The sequence below is a fragment of the Blennius ocellaris genome (assembly GCF_963422515.1).
Source record: "Blennius ocellaris genome assembly, chromosome: 8".
Classification (NCBI taxonomy): Eukaryota; Metazoa; Chordata; class Actinopteri; order Blenniiformes; family Blenniidae; genus Blennius; species Blennius ocellaris.
In genome coordinates, this window is record NC_137657.1 from 27,040,923 (window position 1) to 27,066,183 (window position 25,261).

At 44.4% G+C, this 25,261-nt stretch overlaps 1 protein-coding gene across 1 annotated transcript in view; it reads left to right on the forward strand.

Moving 5' to 3' along the window:
* vps13b (vacuolar protein sorting 13 homolog B) overlaps positions 1–25,261 on the forward strand; it is a 328,731-nt gene that overhangs the window by 11,090 nt on the left and 292,380 nt on the right. Inside the window, 4 exon segments of the mRNA XM_080500575.1 lie at positions 12,910–13,027; positions 18,685–18,852; positions 20,063–20,244; positions 21,931–22,105. Of these exon segments, the coding sequence (XP_080356701.1) occupies positions 12,910–13,027; positions 18,685–18,852; positions 20,063–20,244; positions 21,931–22,105 (643 nt within the window).

Below are 25,261 nucleotides of genomic sequence, written 5' to 3' on the forward strand. Positions count from 1 at the left end.
CTACTACGGGTGACTCTCGTCTATAAAACTACCAAGTATCAGGGGAATATGGACCAGCAGTCATGACGCTCTGGAGGCCAACACTCTTGTTATTGTCCGTAGAGTCGCACATCTGCAGAAGAACTATTCAGTACAGCTGTAGTGCGCCTGGGCAGTTGCAGCGTTTCCGCTGTCTTCACAGAGACGGAGCCCGAGCGTTTCTAGAGAGTTGCGTTTTTCGAAAGATTTCACCTCAGGAGCTGTTTTTCAGTGGCTCCAAAAAGCGATGCTGTCGAGTAAACTGACCTCTAAACTGATGCGGGTTTCACTTGAAAATGCTGTTGTATAAATTGGGCCCAATTCTCTAAATGACGGGACCCTCCCTGTCAGTATACACATTTCCCCCGGCTCCTCACACGGTGATGTGTTTTGTGCCGACTCAGCTCATCCTCTCCAAATAGGAACACAAAGGAAAAGTCGCCCAAGTAAAAGAAACAGCCCGTGGATGTTTGCAATCAGATAGCACAAACTGGATAATCTCGGTCCCATTGCTTTCCGGAAATCTTGCCTTTGATTCTCAGGCTTGCAGGAGCAAATGGCTTTCAGAGATTGCGCCATAAATCCATCAGATCATCAGTTCAGGAGTGGGCGGGGCGGGTGCTGGTTCTCAGGGCTGAGGACAAAGGGGACAGACAAAGCTTTAGAAGAAAAAAAAACAAACTCTTCTTTGATTCCAGCCCCCTTTAGCAGTAACCAAACACATCCCTGACTGTAAATAATAAAAAAAGATGGAGTAATGCTGGCACACTGCAGACTCCTCAGGCAGGTTGGACGCCACAGCATGTCTTTTAATGAGAGACATAGAGAACCGCACAGGCACGGATGACGACTTGAGTGTATGTGATTGGTGGTGGTTAAAAGAGTCTTTGTGTGTCGGCCTCATTATACGTCTTTGTCTGTGGGAATCCTTGTCCTGAATTTCTCCTCCAAGCTTCCATTTGTTGTGTGTTTCATGTCTCGTCTGCCAACCAGCGCTCTGCTGATTCCCTTGTGCGGTGCGCTAAATATCAGCGGAGAACCACGATTAACAACGTTTTTGCTTTGCGTAAAAACTCGCAATGAGTACTTTACAAATGAGCTCGGTTGTAGACTGCGAGGAGATATGAAGTTGCCCCCGTGTGTTTCTGTTAGTGTTTTGCTGGCAGCCTCAGGAAAACTCACTCAAGTTGATAAGTTAATGATGCTTGGTATGTCTGTGTGCAACGTTCAGCACGGTTCTCAGTAATCATATGAAGTTTGCGAGGTATCCAAGCGAACATATTCCCAGACTCCAATCTCTTCTTGCAGTGGACTGTGCCATGTTTATTTATCCTCCCACTCGGGGCGGGGCGGGGGGGGGAAATCGTTGCACCGATCTCTGTTTGAGATTTTCCTATTGATTGGAAGCATCTGCACAGAAATCAACGTGTGTCATTCCAACAAAAGACCTTGCACCCAGCCACCGCCGCTTGTAAGTCAGCCAAAGCCGAACAGCCCGTAGCGCTCGTCTGCTTTCCCTTTGAGGTGAGGTCTTGGATCTTTTTTTGGTGGGATGAGGTTACATCCTGCTCCTCAGACAGTCCTCAGACACAGGAAAGCAGCTGGGGGAAAAATTAATCCCAGTGGCTTCCTGCATCCAGTGAGTCAACTGGTGATCAATACGCTGTGGGCAGGATGCTGCCGCTCCACAGTTTAATCCCTGCTCTCGGGCCATCCGGGCTGAAGCAGCCCCTCGGTGGAGGTGATATTGTCGTTTGGGGGGGAAACGATTACCTTGCAATTGAGGCTAATGTGTGTGCTATTAGTGCTTTTTTTTTTTTTTTCCCTGACAGAAAAGTAGGACAGATATTGTTTTAGCAAGCCCTAAATCATCATCTGATGACCACTTCAACATTTCATTTAGTATCAGTGTGTTTCTTCTGTGTATGTTACACAACAAAGTTTGAACTGTTAACATTTCGGCTGCTCAATTTCACTGCTCCTTATGTAATCTTACCACTGCGCTATAGATCCTTTTTAAAAACATTTTTTAAATGGTCATCAAAAAGAAGCAACATGGTAATTGGGTGCCTCTGTGTGTATGATTCCATGTCACACAAACTGTGGGTGGTCTGTTTTCAGTTTTTTTTTTTTTGGGGGGGGGGGTGGGGGGGGGGTGAGTGTGTGCTTCATTTCGCAGACCCTCACCTCTTTTGATCCATAAATAATTCAACCCTTATTATGCGAATGATGATGCCATAGCGTCAGTCGAAATTTCCACAGTAAAAAAAAAACCTCACGGAGACTCACTGCGATTTGAATTTGAAGTTTAAGACAATTTTATGACGTTATTCTTGCAAGAAGAGACGACGTCACAGTTCAACCTTGGCATGGTTGTCCAGACGTTTGTCTAACTCTGAAGTCAGACAGCACCTTCTTAGAGTTGTTTTGAGTCTGCATTGAAGGCCACCACGAACACAGACTGCAAAATTACACATCATCCTTTATGAGGAAAAAACCAAGATTTCTCTCACGCAAAGACGAGAAAATGATTCAACCAGTGAAATCGCACGTACGGAGTCAGGAGAAGAGCATTTGTCAGAATGTTTCTGACACTGCTTTTTCTGTAAATAGCACCCGTCTGCGAAGTCTTCTCCTCAAAGCCAAAGAGATGCCGACGGCGGTCAGTCCGAGGATGTCTCACTCACATCGCTTTGTGTGTGGCTTTGCAAGTTGCATTCTGCTTTCCCCAGTGTGCCAGCAGCAGTGTTTGCTTTTATCTCTGGAAAAAGGTCTGGGGCCCTTTAATGTGTGGGGTAGGAGAAGAGAATGTAACATGACTAAGTGCACGATGTGCCACTCTCTGCGGTGGGAGACAAAATAAAAGGCAACTATGCAGAAAAATACCATGTCCCAATTTCAAACATAATAAACAGCCACGATTCAAAATGGAAATATTTACATCGTCCTCGTCAACATCAGTGTATATGTATCAAAACCACATTTATATCTGCTAAAGCAGAGACTAGCCCCCCGATTAATGTCCTCTTGTTTCATGAAAACCAGGGATGTGTGGAGAAACGCTAGCTTACGATTCCACGATGTCCACAGTTGAACATCGCGGACTCTCTTTCAGGTGAAGTGGACATCTTTCCGTCTGGTTTGCCGAGCTGATTGAAGTCGACAGAACCTCGGTCGCTTTGAAATCCGCGGGTATAAAAGTCGACGCCGGCCTTACATTCCACGTGCTCCAACCTCCTGCAGTACGACTCTGGCGTTTCACAACATGGACGGAAAGTCCTCTCCCATTTCTCCCCGTTTGATTTATTTTATCTCGCCACTTTTAGAACATTGATAGTCTCCAAGAACACTTGGCCTCGACGGCTTGTGCCTTCCAGCTGCACCTCACATGTCCCATTAAGTTGTCAGAGTCGCCCTCGCCGCCGCTCGCTCTCGTCTCAGCGGCTGCCGCTTATATTGTTTCAACGAGTGCCGATGTCTTGTACGATGGGCCTAATATTGCATTTGAAGGAGAAGGGCTTGGGAAGCAGGGACGGTTTTGTTTTGACAGGTGTCAGTTTATTTTAGAATCACTTCCTTGCAAGTAGTTTTCAACAATTCAGCGAAATGAGGATTTCCAAGCAGTTCCTTTCTCTCAGATGTCTAATTAATGGCTCGTGAAGATAAATAATTGCCTCATATTGAGCAGAAGAAAAAAAAAATGGCCTGCTCAAATAGATCAATCACAACATAATTGAGGCCTGCTGATTATTTGGATTAGAAATTAACAGGTTAGTATTGAAGCTATTTCTGTGCTTGGGAATTCCCCCGTGTGCGATGTAATTAACTTGCCTAAGATGTACTTTTTTTTTTTTTTTTTTGCACATGCCCGTGTGTGAGCCTGCGTATGTCAGGGGTCTGTGTCGAGTGTTTTATTGTAGCTAACACATTGCAGTTATTAGCATTAGGGGGTAACAGTGCCAGCGTAAGCAGCATGCCTCACATGCTCAGCCTGGGCTTGTGGTTAGCTGATGGAGACATCTGAAGGACCAGAGCTTCTCAGATCTAAATCAGGAACAATTTCTCCCTCTTTCTGATTCCCTCTGCATGTCTCCTTCCCCCCTCTCTTCTCTCTTTTTTTTTCCCCCCCCTCTCTCCTTTTCTGTCTTACTTTCCTATTCTCTCATCTTTCATTTTCTCACTTATGACACTGTTTTCCCTCCCGGGTCTCTTTATTTTGTCTTTCTTTTGTTATTCCTTTTTTTAACAGTTGTATCAGATGTCCGTTTCAAATACAGACTATGGTAAAGCCAGATCACAGTATATTATAAAGATGAGGGATCCTTGGAGCCCGGTTGGAGGCAGGTTGAATTGCCTCCAAATTCCTTCGTGGCACCTACATCATTAGTCGCCACCAGCCTGTCTGAACTTTTCGTTCTTGGCTTTTAATCAAGTTTTGGAATTTGGGTTGCTTCCAAATTTTCTGTTCAAAATCCCAAAAATGTAAGTCAAACATTGTTAGCCCGCCTTTTGGCTGCCCTCTGAGATTTCCAGACTCACTGCTGACCTCCTTACTGTCGTGGGCTATCTTGTAACTAAGAAAGCAATTGCATGCCCGAACACGATGACTTTGAGGTTGAATAGATGAATGGTGAATTATGCACACTTCCGACGGAGTGGCATCGGCTACCGTGCCGTAAACACAAGATCGGTTTGTGCTGGTGATTGAGGTTTATTAGTAAAACACATCCCAACAATATCTTGGACATTTTAACCAAAAACACAGAGGGAAATTCACAGATTACAGCTTAAAATGCACTTAAATGTGTATATGGTATGATGAACTGCTCATCAACATTACTGGGATACTGTAAATAGAAGTTTTTACAACTTAACCCACGGAGGTAATATTTTTTTTTAGCACTCACTCATCTTCACTTCATGTCACAGAAGTCTGGGTGGAATTATGGACTGAGACCTGAAATACAGAAGTCTGGGTGGAATTATGGACTGAGACCTGAAATAAAAAATTCAACAACCACATTGAGACAATAACAAAACCAGCTTACTACCATCTGAAAAGACATTTGCTAGAATGAAAGGATTTTTTTGAGCAAGCAAGATTGAAAGAAACTCTTCATCTTCAGAAGGCTGGATTATTAACGCTGCAGCCGAGGTGGAGCTCCTCAGTCTCTGCACCATCTCACCTCTGCTCTATAAAGCTTTGAGCGCTGTCGCGTCTAAACACATCTGCGATTTGCGAGTAGAATATGAAACATCCAGGCTGCTGTTGTCTTCAGGAAGAGGTTTACTAAGCGTCCTCACCCGTGGAACAAACTTCTCGCTGACACATTCAGGCCTTTAAACACTATTATTCACTCAAGATTTCCATTACAGTAAACGATAGAGTTTAGTTTTTTATTTTACTTGATCTATTCTTATGCTTTGTTTGAATGTTTTTCATATTATTATATAATCGCCTTCATTTAATGTGTTTCTTTGGTTTCTTTGTACCGCACTGTGAATTACCTCGTGTCAATACAAATATACAAAGTGGTGTCGCTGTGTGGAAACTAATATCACCTCATGTACCTTTCCCCCCCCCCCCAATTTGTCATGGTGATTGAGTGAGGCGTCTCGGTGAAGTCAGAGGCTTATGTCCTCCCCGGTTGGTTTTGCTCTTTGGGTATATCTGGGCTCCCTGTTTGTCTTGGTTGTTATTCTGGCCATGTTGGAGGGAGATCTTAAACACTGCAGTTTGACTCGGGTACGGTGGAGGCACTCTTGGCAGAAACGCGCCGTCTGACATCACCAGTGTTGTGATTCGCTTTTGAGTGAAATAGTTTAGTAATTATACATTTGCTTTTTTGGCAGATGCTTTGGAATAATTTCTATACAACCCCCCCCCCCCCCCTCCCGTGTAATGGACATACTATATTTTTGTGCTTCTGGAAGAAAGAAGGCATTTGCTTGTCAAATTATCCCACAGCTTTCATTCTAACAGTTCAGAGGGATTAAATGTGCTTAGTAACACTTCTGGTATTGCAGCGCTTGTAAACATCCCCCCGCCTTCAGATGATTGAACAAAAAAAAACCCAACAAAATTCCACAAGTCTGCTTCATTTCTGTTGTGGTCGTCGTAATTAGGGGGTATGAAGGTTTAAAACAACAGATCATTTATATTTCCTATGAAGAAAAAAAAAAAAAGGCAATGATTAGAAGCGAGCCAAGGGTTGATTCATATATTTATGGACTGTCTGTCATTGATGTGACCTCAGACGCAGGTTCCAGAGGTGTGGTGTGCGGTTTCACAAAAGAAAGACTGACTCGGCGAAGACGCTTTACATGGAACCAGCACGTTCATTTAATTGACCCGTATATTTCAGAACCGTGCTTTAACGTGTACATTATTGCCGTTTTACAAAAAGTTGCAGACTATTAAATGTCAGTGTGTTATTAGAATGTAGAATTTCTGACGTGCAGTTCACGTCTTTCACGTCCAGAAATCTCAAAAGTCGCTCCACATTTGTTTTGGCTTGGCGACCGGCGGAGTTGTGCTTTTTCAGAAACTGCAGAAAAGTTGCTGCGGTCTTACCGTCACTCACCCCCTTGTGCACAGGGAGATGGCCAAAGAATATACAATTTCAGTTAGTCCGCTATGGCGCATTTTGTTCATTTCACGACCGTAATTAATTTGCGCACTGTATCCACTGTAAATGGAGATATTCTTTTCCAGTAGTGGATTTAGTTACTGAAACGGAGAAGGAGAGAGAGAGAGAGAGAGAGAGAGGGGGGGAGAGACTAGATTTTTTATAATGAGCTGTTTTCATTGAGATAATTATTCCGAATGTCACACAATCTGATATTCATCTGGGCTAATTTCAGGCTCTAATCCTTTCAATTCGCCACGGGTTTCCAGCTGCACGGCTCTCCAGCGTTTCAGAGAGGTTTCACTCTTCATGTTCGGGGCTGTATGTGTGACTGCGCCCCCGTGGATTCGTGCGTGCCGCTGTATACAAGTATTTATCTTTAGCGTTGTGGCCCTGTGATGTGGCGCGTCGGTGTCCAAGTGTACAAATTACAGAGCATAGCGGTATCGCGAAGGAACGAACGTCGGCTCGTCTCTGACTGTTTGAAATCTTCCAGGGATTCTGTGAAATTCTGCCCTCGCTGCTCGAGGGGGCTGGCATTTGCCTCCGGGGTCTGCAGGAGAGGAGAAAACGTGCCCCCCCCTCTCTTTAATCATGGTAAAATAGCTGTCTACATTGTTACCGTTTCATTAAAAAGCCATTAGCGACTAATTTTCAGTGGAGCTGATGGATGGGTTTGAAGCCAATGGACGCTAAGACGAAGGTAATCGGAGCCGGTCACGATGAGCTCCGTTTCTTTCTTTTCTTCTATTTTCCTTTCTTCTCCCGCGCTTCCATTGTGGATTGTCGTCAATGCAAAGTGGCCGCGTACCATTTGACATTACTGGACGCGTCCCAAACTGTGACAATACGCTTGAAACAACAAGCCACCCTTCAGTTGCGTTCCTCTCAGCGCAGCTGGAACCCATTCATTTAAAAAAAAAACGTCTTCAGAGGAGCTTGTTGAGGACGGCGCGACGCCGAGGGACGATGGCAAAGGACAAGATAAACCACCGATAAAGAAAATGACCCACCAATTTGTAACAAGGACGGTGGCAAATCAGGACTCACCCACACGAAGAACCGATACGAGGATATATGCGCATATATGAAACCTATAAGCAGTTTATATGCTGCGTATATATGTCACATATAGGCAAAATTGAGGTGCATATATGTGAATATACAGGCCATATAATGTCTCTTGTACTGCTTCCTTATTTCCACATATATATAACCCATTCTCACTTTGGCAACTGTCATACATTATCAAGGCAATAACTAAGCACTCACTAAAAAACAATTATGTAAGAAGAACATATAGGTGCATATATGTACCTATATAGGTACCTGTATGCACGTATATGTGTACATATATGTACATTTATGTACATATAATATAGGAAAAAGGCTGATTTTATATATGTTACATATATTAAAAGCTATATCATAACCTATATTAAAACATATATGTTTATATAGGTTCTTCCATGTGGGCAGGATTGCAGATATACACACCTTTTCAGTGTCCGTTTCCACAGCAGTGGTGCTCGGGTGTCACTGAAAATGCAACTTTTTGAAACGGCCCCCAAGGTGGAACTTTCGAAAACTCTCTGAATCCGTCACAGAAAAGCAACTTTTTTGGAAAAGCTTGGACTTGGTCTCTGTGTATCCAGGTGGGAAATCCTGTGAGTGCACATGCGCACCGCGGACTGTAGTAAACTATTCTTCTGAAACGTGTGTGTGAGTAGATCGACGATTACAACGGCGGCCTGCAGAGCGTGATGCCCCTCCCCCCCCCCCCCCCCCCCCCAGTCCATATTCTCCAGGACTCACCTGGAATAGCAATCGAACTTTGACATCTGTCCATACGAATGTCCATGCTCCCTTTTAATGTTTAAAGCGCATTGTTCTTTGCATGCATGTATGTGGTCATAAAAAAAACAACTGTGCCAACTTGTGGCATGTTGTGCTAACTACATTGTTTTCAGATTTTCTGCAATTGCCTTCTAAATGTGAAACTTTTCGAAACAAAAGCCAAAAACTATGCGTTTTCACTCGAAACAACATGTAAACATGGAGTCTAACGTTAAAAATAAAATGAGGAAGCTCAAAAACAGGAGGACTCCTAAAAGGGCATAAATTCAGAGTTTTCAAAGTATTAAGTATTGAATATGTTTTCTACCCAAAGAAAGTTCTACAGGAACTGTGTTGAGGCTTGATTGCTACTCTTCGGGCCCTGACATGGGGCACAGGGCTTCTCCTTGTCTGACACAGTGTGTGTCTGTATTTGTATATGAGTGATTTAGTTCGGGGGGGGGGTCTGTCTGAGATAAGGAGCTATTGGGTTTCCTTGATTTATTTTCTCACTCCGTAGGCGTTCGCTTTCCCCTGTCCGGCCTCCAATCTCCAGGCCCGCTGCTTTGATGTCAGCATGAGTTTGCTCGCAACCTGCAGAGGAAAAAACAACAATAACAGAGCGCGTGTTTATCCAGCAATGGTCTGCATGCTCCCATTAATCTGGTGAAACTGTGTGAAATTGACCAGTTTTAAAAATGTTTGGGTTTCAAAGATCAGGCATGTGGGGTCGCCGCCTGCCAACATTTTTCTCTGTGTGTTAAACTCAAATTGAAAAATTGCTTTGGAATTTGTTTAGGAAAAAAAAAAAAAAAAAAAAGAATATTTTTTTGATGCTGAAAAAAAAAATGCAAATTTAGTTTTGTGTAAAGCCAATAGTTGTCAGAGATATAGCCTTTAAAATGTCACTTTAAAAATAATCTTCATTGATGTAAAGCCTCTGTAACATCCCTCTTATTGGAAAAACCCCAACCCCCCCCCCCCCCATTCTCCTCAAGTTTGCCTTTTCACATCACTTTAAATAAATTGGCGTTGGTGTCGTCTGCGGTCTCACCGGTTTCTAGTATCGCGGAGTTATTTTAGTTTGTTTGTACAAGTTGAACTGCGGCAGCGTATCAGTGGAGGTGCTGCTCTAATAGCTGGAGGTGGTGGTGGGCTTCTGCTAATGTGTTGAGCGCTCGTACGTGTTGACCCCCGCACGCCCGCTCAGCACACCGCCTCCTGGTCAATGGCTGAGCCAGACGTCTGCCGGCGGGGGTGGGGGGGGGGCAACAGGGGTCACGGCTGGCCTTCCTGTGCCCTAACCCTCCGAGGGTGCCCACTTACCCTCTGAGTAGGGGGTCCCCCCCCGGCCTGTCACTCACACTTGCTTCATTTTCTTGCTTTCCACATCCCCGAGGTCCCTCTCGGCTCCTGTCCCAATTTTTTTTTCTTCTTCTTCTTCTTCCATGTATCTCTTTGTTTCCCGTCTCTATTTTCTTCTTTTAACCACTGTCATATTTGGTCGACAGCTGAGTTGAAATGCATGCAGGGGAAGCCCCCCCCCCCCCCCCCCCCCCCGCCGCCTCCCCAACAACCTTCCTTTCGCCCTACCTCACTCTCCCTCCACATCTCTGTTTCTGCCCCTCTTCCTCCCTCGCTCTTTCTTTCACTATCCTTCCATCCTCTCTCGCTGTCCCGTGCCCTATCCTTCCATCCCTCTCTCGCTGTCCCGTGCCCGCCGTGGCATTGGGGGGGGATCGGTTTTACCCGGCAGCAGCTGAGGCAAGCTCCGTTTGTCCAGGGCTTCCCTCTGAAAAGGCATTTTTCGCCTCTGGAGAATTGCTCACTGCCACGGTGACATTGAGCGCTTAATTGCGCTACTTCCAAAATTTGGCAGTCTTGTTCTTTAGAGGCAGTTCAAGCTGTTGAACTCAGTGTCTCTTGGCTTGCAGGGCCACGCATTCCTTTAGGTTATAGATAATGGGAGTCTTCAGGGGAGGGAGACTGTTTCTAATTGTAATGTGCTCAAGTAGTGTATTGTGATCTAAACTAAACACTGCAACATGTGCTTTTTTTTCCACATTATGTATAGTCTTACTTTTTTTTTTTAATTGTAATGTCTTTAGATATACCAGGTTCTTCTTTTGAAGTGAAGAAAAATGTACAAAGTGTGAATAAACAGCTACTAATTCACATCATATTATATACCAGATGTCATTCTCTGCAACCTGGATGGAGTATTTATTATTCCTCTGTCTTTTGTTTGCTAATTCCCACCACTCGCTGATGAGGAGGAGAGAGCCTGCATACTGCCGCTCTGCCACCGCCGCCGAGTGTAAATATTTCTGTCAGTGTCTTTCATCTCTTCTGGCTATTGCGTGTTTACTTTACTGCACCGGGGGTGGTGGGGGGGGGGGGGGGGGGGGGGGGGGGGGGATACTTACCTCCCTGTCACTCTGTCCACAATGCAAATTATGCACAGTATGTTTAAAACCCAAATCTTTCTTACACAACCACAAAGAGACACAGGGGTCCATTGACATTCAACGGTGTCAAGAAGCTGACCCGGCGGTGTGTGTGGATTGTGTGAATGTACAGTATGTGCAGCACGCAACTGGCCCGGGAAGTTTCACTGCGGCTTTTTTCTCTTTCACACATTGAAGTGTTTGTCAATGGATCGTGTGCGTGCGTGTGTGTGTGTGTGTGTGTGTGTGTGTGTGTGGAGTAGCTAAATATATTTGCTTTTGACACTTTGAATGTTTACATTAGTCAGGATAAGTCAGGATAAGGGGCGACTCCTGAGACACTTAAATGCTGAAACACATGTGATCTCCTTTCTTTCTTTGTTCCAATCTCCTGGTTACCACCCAGCCTGACTCCCAAAGGTTACTGCGCTGCACTAACCCCTAATCAATGCCATACCGGGGTGTTATTCACTCGGCTTTCCAATGTATCCCCCCCCCCACCCCACCCCCAACTTCTTGGTTTAAGGAATGGCTCTTACATGACAACTTTCTTTATTCCTCCCTTTGTGACAAACTGTTTTTTCTTTCTTTCTTCTTCCATTCGACATTGTTTGCTGCAGGATTTTGTCTACCAAGAACCTGAATATGAGGTATTTGTTGTCAGACATGGTAGCTGTTGGGGGAGTTCGCAGTTTAACAGTTGTAGTAGTAGTATGGTATTTGTGCTAGCCGTCCCCCCCCCCCCCCCCCCCCCGTGCTTCTCCAATCTCGTCATTTATGGTGGAGGAGTTTTTTTTTTTACAGTAGTGCTGGCTGTTACCCACGTAGGACTAATATTTGTCATTTGCTTGCAAAAAAACTAAATAAAAAAGATTATTCCCATAACCTTTGATTATGGAGGCTGTTGAGTCCAGGGCCGTTAACATGCAAATCCCTTCTAAACATTGGAAACAGGACAGTGCGGCGAGGTGAAAATCTACTCAGGGTTTTTTACAAGTCCACATAATCCGCTTCGTTATTGTTAATGGAGCTTCTCCAAGGTTTGTCGCTTGTTGACGTCAGATATGAAAGCCTCGGTATTCAGCTTTAAAACTTATTAAGTCCCAATACTGAATTATTAAACAAGATTTTTCTCCCACCCCCCCCCCTTTTTTTATAGGTTTGTTCAGAGAACTGCATTCGCCGTAGTCGTAGATTTAGTAAAAGTCCTTGACTTTCCTCTGTTTCACCCTCTGTTTTTCCTCATATCTCTGTTGTGTTGACTCCACTTCACATCTTCGCTGTAGAGCAACCAGGAGTCCCTGCAAGCCCACCAGATAAATAACCTCACTTACCCCGAATGTGGGCTCATTTTGTTTATCTTCAAGCTCATCTCTGAAGGGGATGTTCATTTCATCATACGTCCGCACACACATAAACACACACACACACACTGATTTTGCATTCCTGGGCTTTAAAAGTCCGCCTGCCTCTTGAGAGCAGTTGACATGTGATGTTGTGGAGGAGAGGCCTTCACCTTTCTCATCCAAGGACCAGAGTTTATTTGTAGAGGCCATGGGGATGGTTGTTAAATGAGGATAGGAGGAAAGGTTAGCGGGAAGGTTTATGGCGAGGGGGGTGGGCCTCGGTTCGGCGGCGTTGCTCCTCCAGGCCCTCCCCCGTCTAGCGGCAACCTCGGAGAAGGAATAATACTCAATCTGCCATCGTTTCTCTGGCCTCCATCACCACATGTAGCTATTAGATTACAATTGTTACACTGTTCCTCGCAAAGCAGCGAAGAGTATTAGGTTTAAATTAGATTCCAGAGACAAATATTGCCCAAACTCTTGTTCTCCTGTACAGATTCTTTTAACATTACATACTTTGAGAGTGGATCTTAGTGTTTGTTGATAGAGCTCAGTAAACCACACACACACACACACACACACGCACCTAATTTCAGTCTCAAACCTCACGTGCGCTTTTGTTTGTTTGCACAGGACGACCACGACAGCGGCTCCAGCTCCACAAGTCGCAGTGTGTCGGACAGCTCCAAGGCTGTGGCCAAGCCTCGCCGCCTCCAGCAGGCCGCCCCCAGCGACCCGGATCTGCCCCCAGGTGAGTGATGGCCCTGGGACCAGTGAGGCCCGCTCTCTCCCTCCCTCCCCCGCTCTGCTGACTTCTACACCGACGGGCTGGGTTAAGGGGGGGGGGGTTTGGCGTGGCAGAACTTTTAACGCGACAAAGCCGTCCTAAAAAATCACCAACCTGTTGGTAAACTCAGTTTGGTTTACACTGTGAGAAATATCCTTTTTTTTTTTTTTTTTTACATGAGTGCTCTTGTTTTTTTTCTCCAGTGTAAATCAGCTGCAGTGAGTGTGGGGGGGGGATGTGTATGTGATAAATCACCCCAGAGATGTTTCTTATCAACAAGGCCACTTGACCACACGCCTCCGACAGGGCCATGGAGTCCACGCTACCTTCCTGCAACACTTTGCTGCACCTCACAAAGAAGGGTTTTGTTTCATGAATGATGGCCTTTTAAAAAAAAACATTTTAAACACACACATGCTGGCAAAGACACTTTGAATCTTAATGAACAAGATGCTGCATTATTAAAGTCTATATGACGCCGACGTCGTCCAAGGCGAAAACAAACGGCGACGTTAATGGCGAAGGTGACAAAACACGGAGAAAAGCGCCGCCGTTCAGGCAGCAGGGACGAAGAAAACACAGTGAGAGCAATAAGGGGGTTGGAGCTGTAAGAGATAGGCCGGTCTAATGACCAGAGGTTCACTCCCTGAGCCCTTACGACGCATGAATGTATGAACTCTCACTCCTGGCTGGTTGTATCTGGGGAGGATCCATTTCCAGGCTTGACATTATAAGATAATATCTCTCCCCAGCTGTTAAAGCAGGGTGCCTCACACCACGGCATCTCCCCCCCCCCCCCCCCCCCCCCCGGGCCTGCCTCCCAACAGATATCCCAGGTGTGTCCGTGTGAGTGTGTTTCTTTGTGCGACCACTGTTGCACCGCCGGCCCTTGATTCCACCCGTTACCGGCTGCAGAGACGACTCCGGGTCAAAGGCCGCAGCACCCCAATAACGGAAAGGAAGCAAATTGAACGCCGTAACCCCAGCCGTTAAAAGGTAGGGGTTAAAAGGTAGATGGGGGGGTAAAACTAACCTGCAATGAGTCACACGGAGAATATTTTCCTAAGAATAAGATACAAACCAAACCGGTCGGGAGCTCTTAATGTCGTTAGAGGATGTTTTCTTTGTTCAAAGTGAGGGCATGGTGCCGCGGCGCACGCTGTCGTGTAAAGTCTTCAGGTGACATCAGCACGTTAGTTCATAAGGGGTCCAGACCAATGCTTTATTCCACACATTTCAGAATTCAAAATAATCTCATCATAACCCGTATATAATGATGACTCTAATTCTGATATTTGGAGTAATCTTGCTATCTGCATGAGTTTGTGTTAAGGAGCACCTTCATTTTCGTCATAAAGAAATGGCCATTCTTGCCCCTTTGTGAGCATCCGTGTCAACAAAACACCATGTTGTCGTCTCAGCTTCCCTTTAAAACGACCAAAACAAAACATGGCAACACCGAAAGGCAGCCCTTCCAATTTTACAGTCATTTGGCCCTAAGCTCCCACACATTGAATGGATTTATCCTCCTTGTTCACCCTGTGGTAGAAAATAGGGATGTTAATTCATATGCCATGGGATTGGGAGCCACACAAAGACCAAAAGACCAAGTGCTTCCACCTTGGGCGCCTCTGTGAGTGATTATGTTTACCGCTGCTTGTGGGGGACCAGTGGCCACCGTTTGTGAGAGCCACATTTGTCTGTTCTAAGAGATTACCGCTTTGGCCTTTTTCACACGTGGGAAAATGTGTTTTGTTTTATATCACATCAAAGAGATTTATTAGTGGCGCGTTCCTTTGAACATAGGTTTAAAGCATGTTACCAGAATCGGGAGCAAATATTACACACACACGCAGTTTCAAAACCAAACTATCCCGATAAATCCCCAAGTTCGTCCCAAGTGTTTTCCTGTTTTGAAAGACGCTTTGCTGTGAGAGGACGATTTTCACTTTTAATCAAAAGCGTATTGCAAAGCACATCTTGCAGGGGTGTTGTTGTTTCGTTACCGACTGACAAATGTGCCAGCAGACCAATGTTGTTAACCGAGTATTGTCCACTGGTAAAGTAATGCATTTGGAGAGAATTTCACCAGTTTATATTGAATTACTTTCACCTTGCCATCGCAAAGTCACATGTCCAAAAAAAAAACTTCTCCTGTCGCTATCGGATTGTGCATATTTTTTACAAACTCACCCTGACAGCATGGCTTTAAGGCTAGTTTGATAGCAAGGAGGTAGTTAGCATTCATGGCAGCGTCACTGTTATCTCTAAAATCAATGTTCTCGTTGACATTTTTCACCATTTGCTTGGTTGTTTTGCCAGATTGTCGCCTCCAGGCTGGCCCGGTTTAGCCCACTGGCCTTACAGTTTCACACCCCTTCCATAGATCCTCAGTTTGTGTATTGTGAACCAGATGCACGTGTGCTCCCTCATTCCAAGTATCTCGGACAGGTTTGTCTGAATTTATTGCATGTGTGTATCTACGACAATCTACCGTACCATGTAGTATTTTTGCACAGATGTGGAGAAACCTAATACCATTAAATATAAACTGTCCATTCACATTACATATTTTCTCTCCCCAATGACAGCTTTTCAATTCGCAGTTTTGTTCCCGTCGGTGTCAAATGTGAGCTTGCACGTGTTGTGTCGAATGTCCCTCGCAATATCGCACGCATGAACGCTTGAGCAAGTGTGCGTGTGACTGAAGGAGATTGAGATTTGCATGAACTGAAATGCAAACACGCTGCCGTATTTATTTTCTGAGGTAAGACCCCAGTACCAGGACAGTAGTAGCACTGGTACCGCGGCCTTTGCTCGGAAAATAAATACAACAGCTGTTCTGGTATTACTGGGGAAATGCTACTTATGGATGGAGGATATCCCACACTGGTAAAAGCTGGAGCTCTCTCCATGGAGAGCTTTTTTTTTTTTTTTTTTCTGCTCAGGGGACCTGCTGTACCATGCATGGGTGGGTTTTGTGACTTTACAGTTTTATAATAAGAGGCCTGAAAGCTGATTGAAGGGTCAACATACTATGATACTATGAGCATTTGTTGTGGTCGCCTTTTGGGTGTTCATTTATGTTTTTACATAGCCCTTCGGAAGTAAAAGTGAGATTCATGTGCTACTTTTTATTTTTCTGCATGTCAGATAAGCCGTATTGCATTGGGCTCACCGCACAGCAATTTTATGGTTTGATGGACGTGTCAGTCTGCCCTCGCCATAGCTAATAACTGGGCACGGCCAATGTTGCTAATACTTTCCACATACAGGAAAAATGGCGCGCATGTACAATATGGTCTTTCTTTCCTATATTGCACAGAGGAGAGCCCCTCGGCCTGTTCTTAGATCACATAAAGGAGCTAGTTTTTCCAGCCATTTTATGGTTGAACAGTTTTAAGTGGGCTTCTTCCCCGTGGGCCGCAGCACAGGTGCCGGCTGTGTCAATTGTTTACAGAAGTTCCGAGCTGCGCCGGCTAGCAGCGGGGACGGGTTGGGACCTGGGACTCGGTGCGAGGCAAGAAGAGGTAATAGCCAAGTGTGAGAGGGGGGTGCCTGGGAGAGAGGGAAAGACACCCTGACATGGATAAATTAGATCCAGAGAGGGAAATAGCAGGAGGTAGAGTGCCGGGGTTTTTTTTTACTGCCCGGGCTGCAGGTGCGACGGCGGCTTTCCTGCTGACCCCCGGAACCGCAGGCACGCACGCATACACCCAACATCCGTGCACCCAAGCGGCCAGCGCACGCGGTGTCATGAACACACATTGCGTTTATGAGTGGAGTTTACATTATGTCATTTTTTTTCTCTCCCCACCACAGTTCGGCCAGGCAGCAAACTCAGGAGAATTTTGTCAATTGGATTATACTAATACGGAGTTGGGCCAGTGTACAAGTTGCAGGACAGTTAACCAATTCATAGAAATATATATATATAGATTTTTATTTTTTTTTTATCAACAGCACCATTTAGTTGGGCCTAATTATCGTTTCTGTTGTACCCCCGTGCCAGACTTGTAGATACAGGAAGAAAAACATTTGGTTTGGAAAATAAAGCAAAAGCATTAAAGCTTTATATGTTTTAACGTGTAGCGACTGTGTTTAACAGTACATGGGAGGAATGAATAATGCCATTGGTCCTGTGGCGAGGAGGATTTATTGCTGTATATTTTCATATTTTATGGACGCAACTCCCCTGTCTGTAATATTTTAAGTTCTTTCTTACTTTGTTGAGTAATGACCTTACCATGTATGTTTTCCCTGCGAAGCTTCTGTTTCTGGGCGTCACTCTGGCCATTAGAAGGCCGCGGTAACACCGTAGGATGGCTCCCCCAGCTCTGTTGAAACCCAATCTGTCAGGCTGTTTTTTTTCCTCCCCTGCTTGCTCTTGGTTACCACATCATCTCACCTCCTGTACAGAAAATCTGCCACCCTCCTACCATTCACCCCCCCCAGATGCATGTTTCTCCACTCAAATATCGATGTTTCTAACACTTGCACACAATGACTTGTGTGCAAGTGACTGACTGACATTTCAATATAAATAGCAGTCTTAACATCACGGCACAATATATTTGTTGTTATAATGATTTTGCCATTTACATTTATATGACGTTTCAAGTGAAAACACGTTGTTTTTGCACTTTTTTCCCCAGAATATTTTGAAAATGCTTGTTTACACGGAAACCGCAGAATTGCAATTGAAATTACACACTTGGGTGCCGAGAACGACATGCTATAAACATGACTAATGGGAATACATGGACATTAGCAGATCGCTATGACAGTTGACTGTCAGGGATCAAACTTACCAAGTCCCGGGAGAGCTGGGGGACTGGGACTCATGAAACTCTAGAGGCAAACATTTTTGTTACGGTCCATCATTCTCACATGTGCAGAAGAAGTACTTTATCAAAAAGTTGCATTTGGAGCGTTTTCAGTGGCTCTGAGCACGATTGTAAAAATGTAAAAGCGTTAAACGGTATTGTAATTTAAGGAATTCTTCAGACCCATCTATAACCTCAATAACTTATTTTGTACAGTTCTGTCACTGTATTTTTTTTTTAAACGTCAACACGTATGTGCTCATGTAATGTAGCGTTTTAATGTTTAGGGGAACACGCAGGCTTCCAAATGGTTTAACGGGCTTGAGAGGGACGTGTCAGAGAGAGCACGAGCATGGCTTTGGGTTAAACAAGACTTTGCGTCTTAAAGGAGAGCAGCGGCCTTTAGAGATTCATAAATTCACCCGGGATTTGTGGAGGCGTTCATTCAGGGTGAGGTTTAGAATCCTTTATTTAATGGATATTCAGCTCCTTCCACAGGTCATGTGCAAGGGTGTGCTGTGGCAAAACATAACAAGTCAGGACCTCCTCTTATTTACGAGCCCACGAGGATGGCAGGGGTCAGTGGTATTTAGCTTAGAATTGAAAGGAATGCAGCTCGAGATTTGTTTCTTTTACAGTGTCTCGGCACTCAATCTGTCCAAATGGATTATTGGACGTACGCTAGCATGTTTACCGTGCCCCCTCTCTGTGCGAAGGTCGTCTTTCTGCAATTAAGTGTGCGGCTTTATGTGGATTTATTATCCAGTACAACGCGTTTTACCTTTGTGTCTGCAGGCTACGTGCAGAGTCTGATCCGACGCGTGGTGAACAACGTGAACATCGTGGTGAACAACCTGATCCTGAAGTACGTGGAGGACGACATCGTGCTCTCGGTCAACATTACCTCGGCGGAGTGCTACACCGTGGACGACGTGTGGGAGAGGGCCTTCATGGACATCGCCGGTGAGTAATCCGCCGCAGCATTCCTCGGGTCGGTGGTTTACCTTGTAAATCCAGCGGGACAGTAACCCGTATACATGTGTGAGTGGGTCTTTCTGTCAGTTCACACCGAGGTCAAACACACACGTTTTGGACGTGACCGTTAAACGCCACCGGGGGAGTTTCCGTCGCCGGATAGAAAGGAACATATGGAGATTTAAAAAAAAAAAAAAAAAAAAGTGATTCCCAACTTTTTTCTTGAGGGACAAACAGTTTTACTATTGTAAACCGAGGTGACACCCCCGTACCAAAAAAAACCTTGAAGGCGCCTCGTAACACACAATATGTGAAATACAGTTTTATTCTATAACAGCGAGTTTATTTTCTCTGAGGATAAACTCTTTGGGGGTTTCTTGGGATTGGTGCCGCATGAGCTTGCAGTTTCAAAATTTCATCTGCAGTATTTTTTTTTACAGCAAAAGATGCATTCAGCTCTCAGCCCATTGTTTTATTGAAGCCACATTCTATGTAACTCTCTTGGTACACTCTTTTTTTCTTTTTGACTGATTTATTTCACTCTTTAGTTTGACATATTTCCTTTTCTTCTCCTGCTGCCTACACTTTCAGTGTAAATGCTTCAAATCTTTTTTTTTTTTCTTTAACCAATGAAATAATCAGTGATTTTAAGATATGAAATAAATATCATACCCCTAAAAATTAAACTCTGGTCCCCCCGTGGTGGTCGGGACCCCCTGGTTTGGAATCTAACTCTAATAAAGGATGAACAACACAGTAGACGAAGTACACAACACAGACAACACATTAAACATTGTCATATGCTTTGTGTTTGTTTGCTCACCGTCATACGTTCATGATTTTTCTTTAAAAGGAACAATTCTACTTGTTGGCAGACTTTCACCATACCGTTACACTCATGCCATTACTTAATATGAAGCAAGTGAGGATCAGAACAGGAGCTACTGGCACTGTTTAGGGAGTTAAATCATTCTTGCAAATAGGATATCAGCACGTAAAGGACAAGTGAATCAGCAACAACGCACATGCACACAGTTAGATTACAGTGCTGAGTGTTATCTTTAATCCTTCTGAATGCCATATAAGTAGCATGATTGCACGTATGACTTTATTCGTATTCCGTCACACTCCGCTGTCTCTTCATATTACGTCCGTGTTCGATGTGCATATAGATTTTCTCTCTTTTCACCGCGTGCAGCTCCGGAGCTGGTCCTAAGAAAAGTCATCAACTTCGCCGACTGCACCGTGTGCCTGGACAAGCGGAACGCCAGCGGCAAGATCGAGTTTTACCAGGACCCGCTGTTGTACAAGTGCTCCTTCAGAACGCGGCTCCACTTCACCTACGACAACATCAACGCTAAGATCCCATCTGTCATCAAAGTGAGCAACACACTCAAGGGCTTCTGCCACTATGCGCCACGTTGGAGGAGCTGCAGTTACTCATAACGACAGCAGGATAATGACTTATTACGCTCTATTGTTGAATGCATCGACGGGATACATATGGAAGATATCAGCTTGTTTTGGCAAGGCAGCCCTACACAGGAATGCAAGATAACAAGTAATTTGATGTGTCGCTCAAGTTTAATCCGTGCTTCGCTATTAGCAAACGATCTCTATTAAGATTTCACTTGTCTAAACAACTCAGGTAATCTAGAAATGTTCAAACCTTCCTGTCAACAACAGTTTTTTCAGTCAGGAAATTGACATTTAGTGTCTTAATGCTTCAAAATCGCCTGTCAGTCGTGCTCATTGTTAACAGAAGTTGTTTACGGCACCACTTCTTATACGTACATATAAGTTCCGACAATATGTATTGGTACAACTGGAAAGTAATTTTATTTCTTGGAAATAGGTGTGCAACGTGATGAAGTCTTATTCGGGCTGTAATATTTAACCCCGGGGCTTTAATGCTCAGTTCTGCACAGGAGCGCCGCAAAAGAGAGGAATATTCTGGATATGATTTGGGGATATCACACCGGAGGGATAACAAGCCAGCTGCAAGTGCTGAAGGTTCCCGTTCAGAAGCCATTCAGGCTTTAAAATTCTCAAATGCTTTGGACGGCAGCGAGGATGACCCAGAAAATCAGAGCTAAACCAGCGAGGCAGGAGATCTGCATGAGGCAGAGGACACTGGAGACGGGAGGGGATGTATATAAAACTGACTGGAGCTAGAAAACGTCCAAGTTACCAGTATTTAAGAATGGAAAAAGCAGTTTAAATCTATGTGTTTATCATTTTTATTTCAGAAATGTATATTCACGTCTAATATTTGGACCACGACGATTTTTTTGTTGTTGTTTTTGTGTTGTTGGTTTTTTTTTTAAGCTTTCTTAAAGTTTGAAGTAGCAAGTATTTTTATTATGAGCTGATTCCATTCAAAATGACCTTACTATGTTATTGTACTTTAGTTTTTTCCCCCTTTACATTGTTTAGAGAGTAGAGAGCTTTATTCCTCCCCAGGGGGAAACGCAAACTTACAACAGCTCAAGGTAAAAAGGTGCAGAACTTATAAGGTTAAGGAATTAAAATATGTAAACATATGTAAGAATCTAAACAAGAGCAAAAAAGAGCACAAAAAATTGAATATGTAAAAAGAAAAAAAGAAAACCAGTAAAAAAGAAAAATCCTCTAAAAAAAGAGTAAATTGCCAGGATCGATATACACACAGTGTAGATAGGTAAAAGAGATGTACTCAGTACAGGTGTAAATGGTACATGTAGGACGTTTACAGTGACTTGCTTAATATCCTAACAGCTGTTGGGATGAAGGACTTCCGGTAGCGTTCTTCCATTAATTCCTTCCTCTGGACGACACCTCCATCCACCTTGAGAAAACAGTTTCTTTAGCTCATCATATACCTTTAAGGAACATACCTGTACAGCCTCTCTTCATAGGAAAGGGTGTACTTGTTATTATCCATACATCCGTGCTTACAGTGCGCAGTAGCCTTCCAGAAGCTGTTGTCCCGCAGCCTGTTTCTCATATAAACACATACTTGATCAACTCCAAAATCCTAACCTAAACCATCTTTTTACATTCCCCCGCCCTTTTTTTTCTTAATAGATCCAGACCATGGTGGAAAGTCTGAAGTTATCAATCACAGATCAGCAGCTGCCCATGTTTATCCGGATTTTAGAGCTGATCATCGCCCTGTACTACGGAGAGATCGGCGGGCACAAAGAGGGAGAGGGCGACGAAGGAGCCGCCCATGTAAGAGAGTGTGGAGCCAGTCTACCTGGTGAGTATGGTCTCAGTGGAGAAACACCCTCGGACATCTTAAAGATAGTTTCATTAAAGCTCTGAGCCACGGTTTTTTTCTGTATTCTACACGTTATCATGAGACTTTTTCTCCCAACCGGTACTTTTTTGTAGCTGCACATTTTATACCAATCTTCCAGTCATCAGGTTTGCGATCGCTGAAGTTCCTCCGATTTTTCCTCAGCGTGCCGTTTCCATGTTAACCTCGTGTCTCTCTACGTGTTGCCTCGTTCCCGTCCACAAGCTGCTGTTTTCTTAAATGGGACATTTAACATGGCTTTTGACCATGGTGTGCACTCCTCCTGCTTTTTTCCACAAACAAAATCCGGAGCGTGTAACTCGACACAGACCGTTGTCATCATGTCTGATGGCCTCCATGTGGACGGAGGCAGGAGAGAGAGAGAGAGAGAGAGAGAGAGAGATGAAGAAAGGAAAGTTTGGGAGGAATCAAACACAGGAGCACCTCTGTCTTTTTTTATTACGGCACCGTAGGAAAACACACAACTCGCGTCCAGCTATTGAGCCTAAATGCATCCATGCAGTTGGCGTACTGCATACTAACGTATACCCATTGCAGGAATACGTACACACACACACACACACACACACACACACACACACACACACACACACACACACACACACACACACACACACACACACACACACACACACACACACACACACACGCACACAGACTGTATATTGTACTTTTAATAGCTGCTTTAAGCCCCCCGAATAAAACCCACCTCATTCCCCAAGCATCCATTGCGTCTTTCCCCAAACTGCTCATCCTCGCCCCCCCCCCCCCCCCCCCCCCCCCCCCCACCACCCCCCCCTTTGCCAAATTGAACGGGATCAAGTCCCAGATCCCGCAGGGCCAAAAAAAATCAGCCCCCGTAGCACCGGGAGCAAATTATAGTGGAGCAGAAGTGGTGGGCAGAGGGGAAAGCAGACAAGCCCAACACAATACAGCCCCTTCGCTCTCTCTCTCTCTCTCTCTGTCTCTCTCTCTCTCTCTCTCTCTCTCTCTCTCCTCCTCCTGACGTTGCTCCCTGCCTCTTGGCCTGGAACTTTCACTGCGAGTTGGCGCAGTTTCCACTCCAGTGTCCAATGCCAGATGTAAGAGTCGGTGTCATGCTACTGCTATGCGAGCCTCTGAGAATGAATTAGTATCCCATCACAAAAATATACAAGAGGGGACCAGCTCTTGGAACCCGAGCGCCCCCAGATCTTGTTATGCTGGAAGTAATCGACAGAGTGAAGAAGCTGAAGGGAGCAAGGGGGCAGTTTGAGTGTGTGTGCACTCTGTAGTCGTTGGGTGTGCATGTGTGTGTGTGTGTGTGTGTGTGTGTTGGGAGGGGTCCGAGCTTGTTCACGGACATATGGCTTTCAGTGGATTCGTTTCAGATTCGAAGGAGGAAGGCAGGACCTGTTGCAAGGTTCCTGAGCACCACAGTCGCACGTTCATGCGTCTTCTGACTTTTCTCTACATGCATATTTATCGTTTGTGGGTCGGAGCGTGTGTAATTCCAGTATCGTGTTGCGCCGTGTTGACAGTGATTGTTTCCCACGTACAACTTTGTCATAATCATCTGATTTCCCATCGGCTTGCAGCAGATTCCGACTCCACTGCCCTGTAATTGTGTTTCCTGTATATCCTGTGCGATATTAATTTTTCCCTCATCAGACGGCGGTTTTTTTTTCTGATTGCCAATTATCAAAGTGGAAAAAAAGCCTTGTAATGTGTTTATGTGCCTATGATTCACTGTGATTCATTATTATTTCTCTCTTTCAAGTAAGAGCCAATGTCTCATTAATGCACAGCGCTAATAAGTGAAGGGTGTGGGATACGTGTGTGTCACTAACCAAAGCAAACTTTCAGGCGCAGTTATACAGCAAACTTTCCCGCCGTCTACAATTCGGCAGAGTCTGTGAAACTCTGAATAATTAAGTGGTTGGAAACATAGATGACTAACGTGCTCAAACGGACCAGCTGGTCACAACATTGAACGCCTCACGGTTTCAATAAATATGTGAAGAATTATGAACACAAGACTGTGGCTGCTGAAGTGTGGAGGATCGTCTTCATAGTGTTTGTTGTTTGTGCAGGATGGGAGTGAGTGTTTTGTGTTTGCTTGGTTGGAAGGTTTGGGCAACCCTAACCCATCTTATTATATATATATTTAATTATTTTATTTTATTTGCATACCTGGCTTATTCTCATAAAGACTTGCCAGGCTAAAATAATTAAAGAAGGCGGGAACTGCCCTTGCAAACTGCTAAAATTGCTCAAAATTTGATAGAAATAATGTGAAAGCATAAAACAAAAGTAGCCAACATGTTGGAAACTGTCAAGAATGGAGCAAAAACTGGCCAAAAGGTTAAAATGGCTGAAATGGCTAATACAACCAAAGTAGCTGAATCAGTAAAAATAGTTGTAGTTTAATACTGTAAAGCTAAAACAGCAACATTAATTCCAAGTTGTAGTCATGAAATCTCTTGTATTTATATTTAGCAAAACTACAAAAATCCATTTATAAGTTGTGCTATCTTTTATGATTAAATGTGTTTAGTGTAAAGTGACAGACCTCAGACTGACAGACTCTTTTTGATGGGAAATGGTTGGAGACCCCTGGAATAAACCGTCACACAGAGACTACATGCTACCACTGCTTTGTAAACCACCGAGACAACAAGCCAATTTAATCTCATCTTTACTTTATTCAGCCACTGAAACGAGGTGTGTTTTTACACACTTACATTTTTTTCTCCTGCTTTAAAAAGAGGAGACATTTATTCTTGAAACATCTTGATGTAAAAGTCATCCCGGGAGCATAAAACAGCCGGCAGTATCTTGGCTGAAACCTGTTTTGAGTGTATTAATGTGTGCATGTGTGGAAGAGTGAGTGTGTGGAGGAGACCTGGACTGTGAATGGAGAGGAGGAAAAGGATATTTGAGAGCATTTCCCAGTTCAGTCATAAAAAAAATCACGTTTCCTGTACGGGGCATTGCTCGGGCCTGAGCACAGATGCATATATATGGGGCTAAACAGAAAACAGGACATGCACAGTAGCCTGTACACAGTGGTCAGGTGAGCAGTCCACCTCTCCTCTATAAACATGGAGGGACATC